The following is a 12,675-nucleotide window of genomic DNA, read 5'->3' on the forward strand; positions in this document are numbered from 1 at the left end:
GACTGAAAATATAACCTCCGTGTTAAAGAATGAGATTTGACTTTCATAAAAATATTCTTTATTTTCTCTTAACTTTTCTGAAATATTTTCAGAATGAGAGCAGGATTTTTTTTAACCTTCACTAAAAAAACAAAAAAAAAACACACATTTCTGGCTTTTTCTCATCTTTTTAAAAATATGTTTTTCCTTTTTTGTACTTTGGAAGAAACACAAACAGAGTCAGTGATGTGCAAAGTCGGTGACTGGATGATTATTGAGATCAGTGAAAGAAACAAAATTCAGTGATTAAAATAATTTTATTTAAAATTGCGAACTTGGACAAATTTCCGTGCTTTTGTGTGAAATACAGCAGAATGACTGAGAACATTAAATGCAGCTTGTTTCCTTATTTTATGACATCGTACAACACATCCATCAGATTTTAATAATCCTCTCTGCAAACAGGCAGATTTTAATATAATATTATGTATTTTCATTGGAAGCAGCTGCATCCACTATCAGGAAGTGGTGAGGCTCTGAACAGTAAAGTTTTCTTCCTGTCACAGATGGTCACAAACATTTATGTTCATGTGTGACTCCATGAATGAATCTTCATGTTTATTGTTCTGCTTGTAGATCTGACATGTTTCTGCTCCTCATCCTCAGGATGAAGGGGAGCAGGAACAGCAGGAAGTCTTCCTCGGGTCTAAACGGTTCCAAACTGGGCCAGTTCGCTCAGCTCCACGTCTCCGAATTCCTCCCAGGGACAAACCACTGCAGCGTCTGCAACAAACCAGCAAAACCAGTTAAATGTTTCACAGAAACCATCAAACCTCCTGGGAAACCTCCAGTGAACTCACCATCCAGGCCCTCCATGGCTGGGTCGTGGCTGTTGATTCTGTTTTCAGGGAGACAGAAACGTTTCTCACTCTGCTGCTGTTCATTAACTTCCTGTCTGAGGTGAAAGTTCATCTCACCCTTTCTGTCCTCGTTTGGGGGCTTTGCTCTTGAACTGCCGGCTCTCCTTCTGCTGCAGCTCTGGCGGCGTCGGCTTGGCGCCTGCAGCTGCTGCTGCTGCTGCAGCTGCTGCAGCTGCTGTGGAGTTCATCTTCCTGACTGCATCACAGACAGACCGGATTCAAACCATCAACCAACCTGGAGACGACCTCACTGCCCTGCTTTACATGCAATGAATGCATCTGTTGATGCAGTTACAGGATATAAGTTTAAATACATTTAATAGCTTAATTTGGATAAAACTACACTAATAATTGCATGTTTTTATATTATTTTAGGTAAATTATAGTAAAAAAGACCAAAAGGTTTTATTGGAAGGAGACCAAGAAACTCTAAAGTGCGTCTTAAAACATTGTAATTTATATAATTTTTAGATATAGGTAAACAGTCCTCCAACTGAAAAACACAAAACTGCAGCTTTAAATAAGTTTTTCAATATTTTTATTCATTTTTTTAACCATCCTTATGTTGGTTTGACAGTATTTTGTTACATAATATTTAAATTTTCCCTCCATCTTTATATTCAGTGTTGACTTTCTGAATAGTTCATATATTTCAGTTGAAATAAAATCTGGTGACACATGACAAACGTTTAAATTTGATATGATAAAAATCCACCTACCTGTTTCTGTTGGTTAGTCACTGAAATCACAGAAGTGAAAAGCAGCTGTGAGACAAAGAAGGAACCTTCTTTCTTCTCACAGTGTCTCTTTTCTCCTGGTTCTTCTCCTGGTTCTTCGCCTGGCAGCGTCTTTATACGCCTGCAGACCGGCCGCCTCTCCCAGAGCCGATTTAGGCTGCCGGCTTATGGCTAAGCCTCCATAACTCAGAACAACTGGAGAACACTGAGTGAAGCTGGATGTTATTAATGTTAGCTTATATCACAGCTAATGGCGTTTCATAACTGACATATTTACCATAAATAAAAGGAAAAAAATACTATCAAGGAAATACTGAACATCTGAACATCTGATTTATCGAGATTGAATTTTTCAGCTTCAAGCATTCAAGGGGAAACAATGGATGAATAAGCACCTCATGTTTACTGTTAAGTACGGTGGAGGACCTGTGATGCTGTGGGCTTTGTTCTCCATCAGATGAGAAGAGCTCACCTGTTCTTACTGGGAGTCTGGCCAAACCTGACTTCCAGTAAGGGTCTGCTTTCCATCTGTCTCTCTGTCTCAGTCCAGATGTCACAGGCCTGCAGAGCAGAGATAAACCTGCAGGTGGCTCTGTGATCCAGGGAGATCTAACAAGCAGAGACTGCGAAGGTTTTTTTATTCTGTTGACAACCATATAAAACTCTGAGGAGACAGTCGGTGGATAAGTGAACAATCTGATTTGGACAAACTAAATTGAAAGTCTTGCTCACTGATCTGTTCTGTCTCCAGGCCAATCGGATCCAGTTTGGCACAACAGGATTCAGAAAGGAGGCGGCAGATTATAGAGAGAGACTGGGTCAAAGGTCAACCCTTATGGCCTAAAAGAGATCAGTTCCAGGTCCAGACTTCAGGCTAGCTTAAAAAATCATGACTGAGAGTTATAGATATAATTTAATAGAAATCCACATGAGACCAGAGGAACAAGAGGAACATGAGGAACATGAGGAGCATGAGGAGCATGAGGAACATGATGAGCATGAGGAACATGAGGAGCATGAGGAACATGAGGAGCATCAGCTCAGATGGACAGCATCATTTACTGCCTGCATTGAGGAGCTGATGTCAGTCATGAGTCGGTTCATCAACCTGATGATGAACTTCTTCAAGTCTCTTCTTCCACTTTGTGAAACTAAAATTATTCTAATCTTCACTGCAAATTAACTTCAGTGGAAAATGTAAAAAAGTTTAATAAAGAAATCACCCGAGAACAGATTGAATAGGCACGAGGATGAAGTTATGATTTTATCTAAACCGAAAACCAAATTCTGTTTTCATTGACTATAATCCTAAAATGATTGCAGCCCCTGAAGATCTGCTGAGGAGAGCATGCAGATGTGATTCAGGACTGAGAAAAAACAAAACCCCTTTAAATACCTGAACCATCATCACTGCATGTGAGAAACCTGGATCAGTACAAAATTGCAAAAAGGTTTTATATTTCTTTTAATATATTATGAATTTTTGAACATATTAAACCATTTCGGTGTAAAATAAAAACATATAGTTAGCATGGATCAGTTTGTAAGCTTCATAAAAGTCTTTCAGGTTGTAATAAAACTGTAAGATCCATGATGATGGAGATTCTCATAGCTGAGAGATGTTTGCATCGTCAAGCTTTGGCGGCCTCTACAGGTTAAAAGATGAACTGCTGAGATGGAATAAAAAACTTTATTTCTTCATTATGTTCACATGTAAACATTATGTACAGTTAAACAACTGTTCATTCTTATAGAGATAGTTTATTTATATTCATAATTTATATTCATGTGCACAACATTCACACACACACACACACACACACATACACACACACACAGACACACACCCACACACCCACACACACACGCATACACACACACACACACACTCACACACACACACACACACACACACACACACACACACACACACACACAGACACACACCCACACACACACAGACACACACACACACACACACACACACACACGCACACGCACACACACGCACACGCACACACGCACACACACACCTACACACACCCACACACACACACACACACACACACACACACACACACAGACACACACCCACACACCCACACACACACAGACACACACACACACACACACACACACACACACACACGCACACACCCACACACACACACACACACACACACACACACACACACACACACACACACACACACACACACACACACACACACACACACACACACACATTTAACGGGACTTCAGTGTTTCTCCTTCTGATTCCTGCAGCAGAAAAACAAAACATCACAGTGAGTTATTTATGACATTAATCTTATTTTGAAAACAATTTTAATAAAGTTATGCAGGATATATTTTGTGCCAAAAACAGTTGAATACTCAGTAAACCGATCAGGCTGTGCGGCTGACCTGTTGATGCTCCGGCTGCTGCTACTTCCTGACGCGAGTTGTTGAGGTGAAGCTTGCTGGCAGGCGGCGGGCCCCCCGGGTCGGCGTACGGGTTCCCACCGGCCTGCTGGATGAACTGCTGCAGGTCACACTGCCTCAGCTCCTTGTTCAGCCCGTCGATCTGCTCCAGTCTGTCCTGGAGCGCATCAGAGGGATGAAACGTTATCAGGAGGAACAAACTGCAGTCAAACCAGCACCATGAAACCCAGACAGGCACCGGGGCGGGGATGTGGGGAGGCAGCGGTGAATGTTACATTATTCTGAGTCTCAGCTGCTGTGGATATTTTAAATCTGCAGTTGGAAGGAGTTAAATGCAGAACATCAGCATGTTAGTTGTTATATTTTCAGCTGCTGTGATTTTTCTCACTGCACTGAATCAAACCAGCCAAACCCTTTGATAAACCTGTTCCCCTCCTGGCCTGTGGGGGCGCTGCACCACGAGCCCTGAAGGAAACACACAAAAAGCCTCTGAAGACTCTGAGCCTCAGTGTTGTTCTTCTCCACCAAATGGAAACGAAGATGGAGTGGTGTCAGATTTTAGCAGCAGAGTCTCACATTTGTTTTGGTTGTATTTACCCAGAATGCCCTGCACTCTAGTCCACTTCCTGCTTTCAGAGCGTCTCTGGTCCACTTGGTGTTCACATATCCGTTCGAACTTCAATTGAACCGTGAAATAGGTTTGAATTCGGACCAGAGGACATTTTTGGGTTGTGGCTTCACATCTCTAAAGATGAACTGGACTTTCTCAGCAAACGGATTGGAGTTGAATGAAAGCAGATTATGAATTCATTCTGTGTTTCACGTTCATTTAAAAGCTTTTTCAATCACATTTCACATTATTTTTAGTTCAAAACTACAGAAAAAGGTTTGGAGAATTATTATATTTTATCTGAAATATTTTTAATATCTGAAGAAGAGAAACGATTAAAAAGTGGATTTCATAACTTCACGTTTGAAAATCTAGAGCTAATATTAAGTCTATAGCAAATAGTTTTTGTCCTCAGTTGCAGCTGAGGAAGTGGAAATATTTGTATTTTTCTGTTTTGGTTTGGTGTCTTCAGTCCTAAGTGATGCTGTCATGAACAGTCGAGTTTTTCTGAGAATAAATCACCTTCCTGTTTTTTGTAATCCGGCTCTTTTGTCTGATCCGGTTCTTCCTGTTCTCAGGTTTCTCTTCTTGCTGATCTCAGTCTCTCTGTTTCACCTCCATTCTCTTTCTCTGTTTCTTTCATTCCTTTTAGGTCATCATTTGTCAACTAATTGCATTTGAATCTTTCACATTTTAAAGATTTCTCTGACTCATCATTGTCTCATGTTGGACACATCGGAGGGGACAGACAACCGTCTGACCTTCTGCTCCCGTCCAACCAGATCAACAGCTGAAGAATCATTAGAAATAAAACTGCAGGTGTGGCTGAGAGTCTGTCAGCACTTTGTAATTACAATGTAGATTAGGTTTGTTTAGTTTTTACAGTTTTAATTTAAGACATTTGTGTTTCAGATCATTTAAAGAAATTACCATTTAACTTTCAGCTGATGTTTAGTTTGATTTGATATTTGTTTTTAACACAATTCTGAAGAATAACAGAACGATAAAAATTTGCTGTGGGTCATTTCTGTGACTGATTGATTTTCCAATAAAACAAAATAATGGCAGCGACGGATGTAAACAGTTACAGGAGATGACATCATCCATGATGTTAGCGCTCATCATCTATCAGCCAATCAGAGGAGACGTCAGTGACAAACCCAGCAGCAACGTTTTGGGAAAACACATTCTGTGATTTTACAGAAGAGCTACGTTTAAATGACACACTTTTATGAAATTCTGTGAGAGCTCTGGTGGAGCCAGCTGCACATTGCCTGAAACTTACAAAAACAACAGGAAGTCCAGTTACTACTTCCTGTCGTCTTCTTCATCATGTCTGCCTGTAGTAACATGCGGCTGCTGGTCATGTGACTCATGTGATTTCAATACGACAGAAAACAAACTAATTTTAGATTAAAAACTTTTCATCAAATTTTTTTCCGATTTGGAGTTTTTCCATGGAGCAAATTTATTAATAATATTTTGAAAATGATCATTTCATTTTGTGCAGTTTTATGGTCAGTGGAAACTGCTGTCTCACAGACTTTCCCTCCCAGTCCTGCTGAGTCTCGTCTCCATCTGTTAGCTTAGCATGACGCAGCGTCCAGCAGCTGAGTCCGGAGTGGTTTGGCTTTCCTGATTCTCCCTCAGCCAGAGTGGTGGGTGATGTGGAATACCTTTACCGTTTCTTCTGCCTTCTGCAGCTTCCACTGCGTCTCCGCCAGCGCCGCGTCCAGATCGTCGCCCAGCTGCAGCCGCTTGTGGAGCTCCTGGGTCAGCGACCTGAGGGCCTCGGTCAGCCGGGCGCCCTCCTCCTCGGGGTCCGGGCCGCGTGTCTGGGCCCGGTCCAGTAGGTCCTGCTCCAGATGGCCTGAGCGGCTCTGGAGCACCTTGATCTCATAACTCTGGTCGTCTATCGACGAGTGAATCTGCTCCAGGCGTCTCTGCATGTCTGCAGAAGACAGGATGATGGTTTCAGAACAAAAACATTTTAAAGTTCTGCTGCTGCGTCAACCACCCAGACCTCTTAGGTCTTCTGGTTCTGGTTCTGGTTCTGGTCTGCTTTGCAGAACCAGAACCAAACATGGAGAATCAGCTTTCAGCTTCTTTGCATCACAAATCTGCAATAAACTTCCAAAACTGCAAAACAGCTGAAACACGGATCCTTTAAATCCAGGCTACAAACCCAGATGATTAGAGTTGATTTTGATCCATAATAACTGGAATATTGATCAACATATTTGATAAATATCAATGATTCAGATGATGGAACTGATCAAAGTCTAACGTTTGTTTCTGGTTTCTCAGTTTTCCACTTTATGTTGTTTTTATCACTTTTCTGTGTTTCTAAAACATAAAGCTGCATTTTTACTGAAATGCTTTACCAATAAACTTGATTGATTGATTGATTTGGGCGTCTACCTTGCTCTCGCTCCAGCTCCACCTTCAGCTCCTCCTCCCAGTTTTCTCCGTACATCAGCTCCACCTCGTACTGCTTGAGCCGGTACTCCAGCTCCTGCAGGTCGTCTGTCGGGTCTGGAATCGGATCAGGAACTGCAGAATTCGTGACCTTCTGCTCGAATAACTCGGTGTCTTTCTCCAGAGCTTCGATCTGAGCTTCCAGGTCCTGCAGCATCTTCTGCTGCTTCAGGATCTGCCTCAGCATCTCCTCCTTCTCAGGATCAGGATGTTTTTCTTCTGCTGATTCCTCCAGACTGGGAGACCAGTTCCTGCTGGGTCTGTTCCTCCTGGGAAATGTTGAGGGACCCAGGTTGAAGGAGAGGGCTTTCTGAGGGCCCTTATACTGAGGTTCTGGTTCTGAGGGCACCAGCAGGGGGCGATGGCTCTCCTTGCTGGGTTTGTGCGGCCCTTCGCTGAGGCTGTGGCCCGTTTTCCGCAGGACGAACTGGACCTCTGCAGCCAGCTGACCCATCTGAGCCAGCAGCTGCATGGGGCAGTCGTCAGCGACCAGAGGGTACTCCAAGCCCCGAAACTTCCTGCTCAGAACATACCGACCCGTCTGGCCTGTGTACAGGAGGAAAACGTCAAGCTATGCTGAAAAGTTCACAGAGCAACCAGCACGCTGAAGAGATTTTTAAAAAGTCATTAAACACAATTTTTATACTAAAAGTAACAGAAATCACCCATTGTCAGTGGCATTTATCCAAGGAGTTCCCCAGGGCTCTGTCTTTGGTCCTCCTGCTTTTATTATCTGTTTTCTACCTCTAGGTCTCATTTTATTGGAATTAAAACAAAATGTTTAATCACTATGCTTCATATATATACATAAACTCTCCTACTTTCCTTCTTTCACTATTTTCTGGAATCAGTTCCCTTCAGCATGCAGAGCTTTCAGAAACGTTTCCAATAAATGAAACTGTCCTGAAAATCGGAGCTGAGCAGCATGTTGCAGTGTGAGTGTTTGCCATGACTCAGTGTTAATTGGATCATAGGGATGCAGAGAAACTACATACCGATGGCCTGAGCGAGAGAGATGACGACTTCCTGACAGGAAGTGTTGAGAGAAAGGCCGCAGACGACCCTGACGACCCCGTCCACCCAGACCTTCAGCTCCATCCCGACCCGACCTGCAGGAAGAATCGGCGAGAACACGGCATCCAGGTCAATGAACGTACACATTAAAGCAACGGGAAACACTAAAAAGTTAAATAAATGAACATTTCATTTGAAAATGTCTGCTACTACATGTAACAACATTGTAATAATTTTACCATAAATAACAAACCTAAATCTGAAACTCTACAGATCATTGTCAGTCATTTGCCTGAGATCAGGAAATCAGCATCAGCTCCGTGTTTTAACACATGACCTCCAGGATTAAGACTCATTTCAAAGCATCTGATCTGAGTTTGGACAATAACTGATAACAGATTTATACATTTTGTCAGTGAAGGAGCTCCATAATCACATCTGATCCATTTCTATTTCATTCTGCTGCCAATAAAACCTTCCTTGTGCTCCTGCAGGTAGTTTCTCAGACATTAAGTGTTGCCCCTGTTGAACAGCAGTCACATGTCTGCAGGTTTCTGCTGAAGGCAGGAATGCTGCAGAACGCGCTGACATTCCTGCAGGTTCAGGCTCCGCCTCACATACCGCCAGTCTCTGTTTACTCTGCTTCACGTCAGTATCACCTTCACCAGAGCTGCAATCAATACCCACTGATGGAAACTGTTTCATTTACTTACAAGTGCTTCTATTTTATATTTAAGGATTTAAAGCTGGTTTTGGTGCTTTTTAAAAATATTTTCTGCCCCTCAACAAAAAACTCAGTGATTTTAAATGGTCAAAAACTGAAACTTTACAATTATATATAAAAAAAATTATTTTGTTTTTAATGTTTTATGATTTTATGTTTTGGGGCTTCTATCCACTTTCAAATACAAAGTCAAATAAAAAGATATTAAATTTACTTCCTTTCATTTGAAATGTAGTGTTATTTTTGCATCATATTCATTATAGTTTTTTGAGTGTAGAGTTAACAATATAATAAAAAAATAATCTTTGTTTTTTATTAGAAAAATGTGTAAAATTTATTACAGAATTTGTTTGTATTTTATCCAGATTTTCTACATGAAATATATAAATAAGCCTCAATTTGTTTAAATTAATAGAAATAATTAAAACTTGTCTTCCATCAAGCACAACAAGAAACACATTAACTAATGAATGTTTCCTCTGATCCATCTCTTAGTATTGTAATAAATACAAAGCCGCCTGTTTTATGTAAAGTTTAAAGTTACAGACAAAAAGCTCAATAATTGTTTCTTCTGATCAGAGGAAATCGGAGCCGATACTCACCTTCCCGTTCAATGTTCTCTGTGTTTCAGGCTCTGAGCTGAGGACGGCTGGACGGCTGAATGAATGCGACCGAAACATTCAAACACAAACTTCATCCAGGAGGAGGAGGAGAAGCGGGAGGAGGAGCAGGAGGAGGAGCGGGAGGAGCAGCAGCAGGAATGCAGCTCATCTGGCTGCTCTGCATCAAGTGACGTCAGCCTGAAGGAACTGCAGCTTAATGAAAACTTTTACTGAGTCACTTTCATCTCAGGTGTTAAAGGTTTAGGTTGACCAATCATGACCTCTGACCTTATTGTCATCTTTTTTTATTCATTTATTTTATGTTTTTATGAGATTACTGATCTGAGGACAGAAATGAAATTTATATTTTTTATTATTATTTCTTCTCCAGCAGTTCCCAGCTGTCTTACTAACAGGGCTAATATTAGACCCAGAATTACCTGCTCTGAGTTTTTCCTGGTTTGATGATCTTAAAAAATGTCAATATAAAATGACGTCATGAAGACGCGTGATTTGGCCCCGCCCCCTGAAGAGAATATATTTTAACTTTTCCATTATTGTTTATAGTTTAGGTCTTTATAATTTAAGCACCTTTATTTTAATTTGTATATTATTTCCTCGCTTTTCTCAGTACTTCAATTTAGAAACTTGCGTTATTGGTTGATCTTTTCTCTTTTTTACTTGTACTGATTATGGCTGGTGTTTCTTCCTCTGATGTTAACTCGGTACAGTTCCAGAACTTTTGATACTTCTACTGAACACCGCCACCTGCCGTCCGAAGCACGTAAAGACAGAAGCTCCTCCTCTTCCTCGGAGCTGATGTTCCTGTGGCCGTTTGTTGACAGAAACAAACATAATTTCATTGTCAGGTGCTTCACTATTGTTCACTTTATTTGGCGGTAAATATTTGTATTTTATGTGTTTTTGTGAGGTTAACTTTTGTTTGATATTTGTTTTAGTGTGAAAGCAGAAATTTTATCTTTAGCTAGCTGGCTAGCTGAAACCTGCTAACGTCTCTTCACAGAGAGAAAAAGACACTGTCAAAACTACAGGTAGGAATATTTAATGGTTATATCTATTATTGCTTACAATATCTGAAAATGTAAAGTTTACATGAAGAAATCCAACTTGTATTAATTCAGGTTGCTTTTCTTATAACCAACTTTACTGAGATGCTATCAGCTATAGCGCGTTGTAACGCGACGTCATTGCTCTACAGTGGGACATGAGGGCCATTTTCAGGCCATAAACATAACTGACAAAATGACTGAATCACAGACCTGGGGACGGAGGGTCAGGGTCAGGATCAGGATTAGGGTCAGGGTTATGGTTTTGGTCCTGACCCTGACCAGGATTATTGAAAAAAAGTGCAAAAACAGGAGACTGGCAACAGTGATCCAAGGAAATGAGAAAAGGAAAGGATTTGAATCTGACGCAGAAAATAATGAGATTACCAATCATTTAGTGCAGTTAGCTTAGCAACAGACTACTGTTTGCCTCCATAGCATTTAATGAATTAAGAAAAAGAAATACCAAGATAGCCACATATTTAACTTGTCTCTCTACCCTCTTACCACACTTAACAGGTGAGCCAGACAGAGGGAGCTCTAACCACCATACCAGCATAACCTTTAACCCCTGTGCAGTGTAAAAGGTGAGCAACACTGTGTCCAATGACAAGATAGTTAGCATCATTCTGGTGAATCTAATTTCTGTCTTTTCAATTTTTAAAATTGTACAACAAAAATAATATATTTGTTGCTGACAGAAATTCAAACAATTTTTTTAAAATGACAATAAAAAAACAGCCTCCTCTCTGAACTGTAGACCAGTCCATAAAGTTTTACCTCAGCTTGCGTTTTAAATTACAGATATCTGTTGCCATGTTCCTCCTGACCTGCCCTCTGGACAGTCGCATGTAAAATTCACTTGCAGTAAATATTTTGCTAGTATCAGCATTGAGCCAAAGAAAGCAAGGCAGTTGCAAGCCTTTAAAATTGTGACGCTTTTGATGGGTCAGATAGACTCAAGAAACTGTAACATTAGTTGCCCAATTTAATTTTTTGACCTGGGGCCCAAGATTCCTGGCGGTGCCCTGAATGGTAGTAGAGAGGCCATCCGAGGAGGCTTTTATTGAGCTATCCAACGTGGCAAACTGCTCAAGAAGGACCTAAAGCTCAGTTTAGATGCTGCTATCAAGCACTTTCTGGACAAACCACAACAGGTTACTGGTAAGTAGACAGGTTTAAACTTTGCTACAGATTTTTTGTTCAATATGGTGTCATTTATTTGTAACATTCAGTCAGTATTTTTATCTGTTGTTTAAGCGTTAGTGGAGCCAGAATGCATGCTTCTCTGCAAGAACGAGGAGGAAACATATTCAAACATTAAACAGAGAAATAATTTTAAAACGTTACTCAGATAACACAATTTTCAGTTTTATTTCACTTGCTGTTTACAAAACAGCAACTGATGCTGTTATTTTAAAAAATGAATAATGTACAACATTGCCCTCTATTGGTAAATGCAATAAAAAACAATTTCTTTTGCACTTTAAATGATTAAAATGAGTGTTAAAAGCAGTGAGAGCAGGGAATATTCAAAATCGTGTTTTACTACTGTGTAATAAAGCCACAAAATGTATAAAATAAAGTATAAAATAAATGAAAAAAATATCAACCAGAAAAAAATTCTGAAGATGTTCAAAAGTCTCATTTTCAAATAACTTAAGTGTTATTGAGTGTTATTATCCAGGCCATTTGACTTTTTCTGTAAATTTGAAAGAAATATTTATTAAAGTTTAAACAAAAAAATACATTGTGGACTTTTAGAATAAACATAAAACAAGTCATAATATTCTCCTCTGTCACACTGAAAGCTATGAATATTTCTAATATAAAAATGTTCTAAAACTAACATCACAAATACTTAAACAATGCTTTCACATTTTATCATCCACATTTCTCATTGCATAATTCTTTAACAGCAGAAAGATGAATAATAAAGAATAGTATTTAAAGTAAAGGACAAAATGATAACTCTAAAAATTTCTTTGTTAAATGCCAATATACAAAATGAGCAATTTTCAAAATCAATATTTGCAAAATTGTTTTGCTAACTTATTTTCCACCGGTGATTTGGAGGTTTGGATGCGATCTGCACAGCAGCT

General features: G+C 40.0%; 2 protein-coding genes across 2 annotated transcripts; both read right to left on the bottom strand.

The window, feature by feature from the left end:
- Nucleotides 1-277: 277 nt before the first annotated feature.
- LOC129356081 (retinal cone rhodopsin-sensitive cGMP 3',5'-cyclic phosphodiesterase subunit gamma-like) lies at nt 278-1,786 on the bottom strand. The gene is made up of 4 exons (XM_055025693.1): nt 1,619-1,786; nt 957-1,095; nt 840-877; nt 278-762 (listed from the first exon to the last, which is right to left on the bottom strand). The coding sequence occupies exons 2-4, from the start codon at nt 1,085-1,087 to the stop codon at nt 686-688; spliced, it is 246 nt and encodes an 81-aa protein (XP_054881668.1). The 5' UTR covers nt 1,088-1,095; nt 1,619-1,786; the 3' UTR covers nt 278-685.
- A 2,291-nt stretch (nt 1,787-4,077) lies between these two features.
- On the bottom strand, nt 4,078-9,587 carry LOC129356070 (ras association domain-containing protein 7-like). The gene is made up of 5 exons (XM_055025684.1): nt 9,507-9,587; nt 8,162-8,275; nt 7,110-7,712; nt 6,371-6,639; nt 4,078-4,230 (listed from the first exon to the last, which is right to left on the bottom strand). The coding sequence occupies exons 2-5, from the start codon at nt 8,262-8,264 to the stop codon at nt 4,186-4,188; spliced, it is 1,020 nt and encodes a 339-aa protein (XP_054881659.1). The 5' UTR covers nt 8,265-8,275; nt 9,507-9,587; the 3' UTR covers nt 4,078-4,185.
- Nucleotides 9,588-12,675: the final 3,088 nt, after the last annotated feature.

Source organism: Poeciliopsis prolifica, unplaced genomic scaffold (genome assembly GCF_027474105.1).
Source record: "Poeciliopsis prolifica strain line A6 unplaced genomic scaffold, Auburn_PproV2 SCAFFOLD155, whole genome shotgun sequence".
NCBI lineage: Eukaryota > Metazoa > Chordata > Actinopteri > Cyprinodontiformes > Poeciliidae > Poeciliopsis > Poeciliopsis prolifica.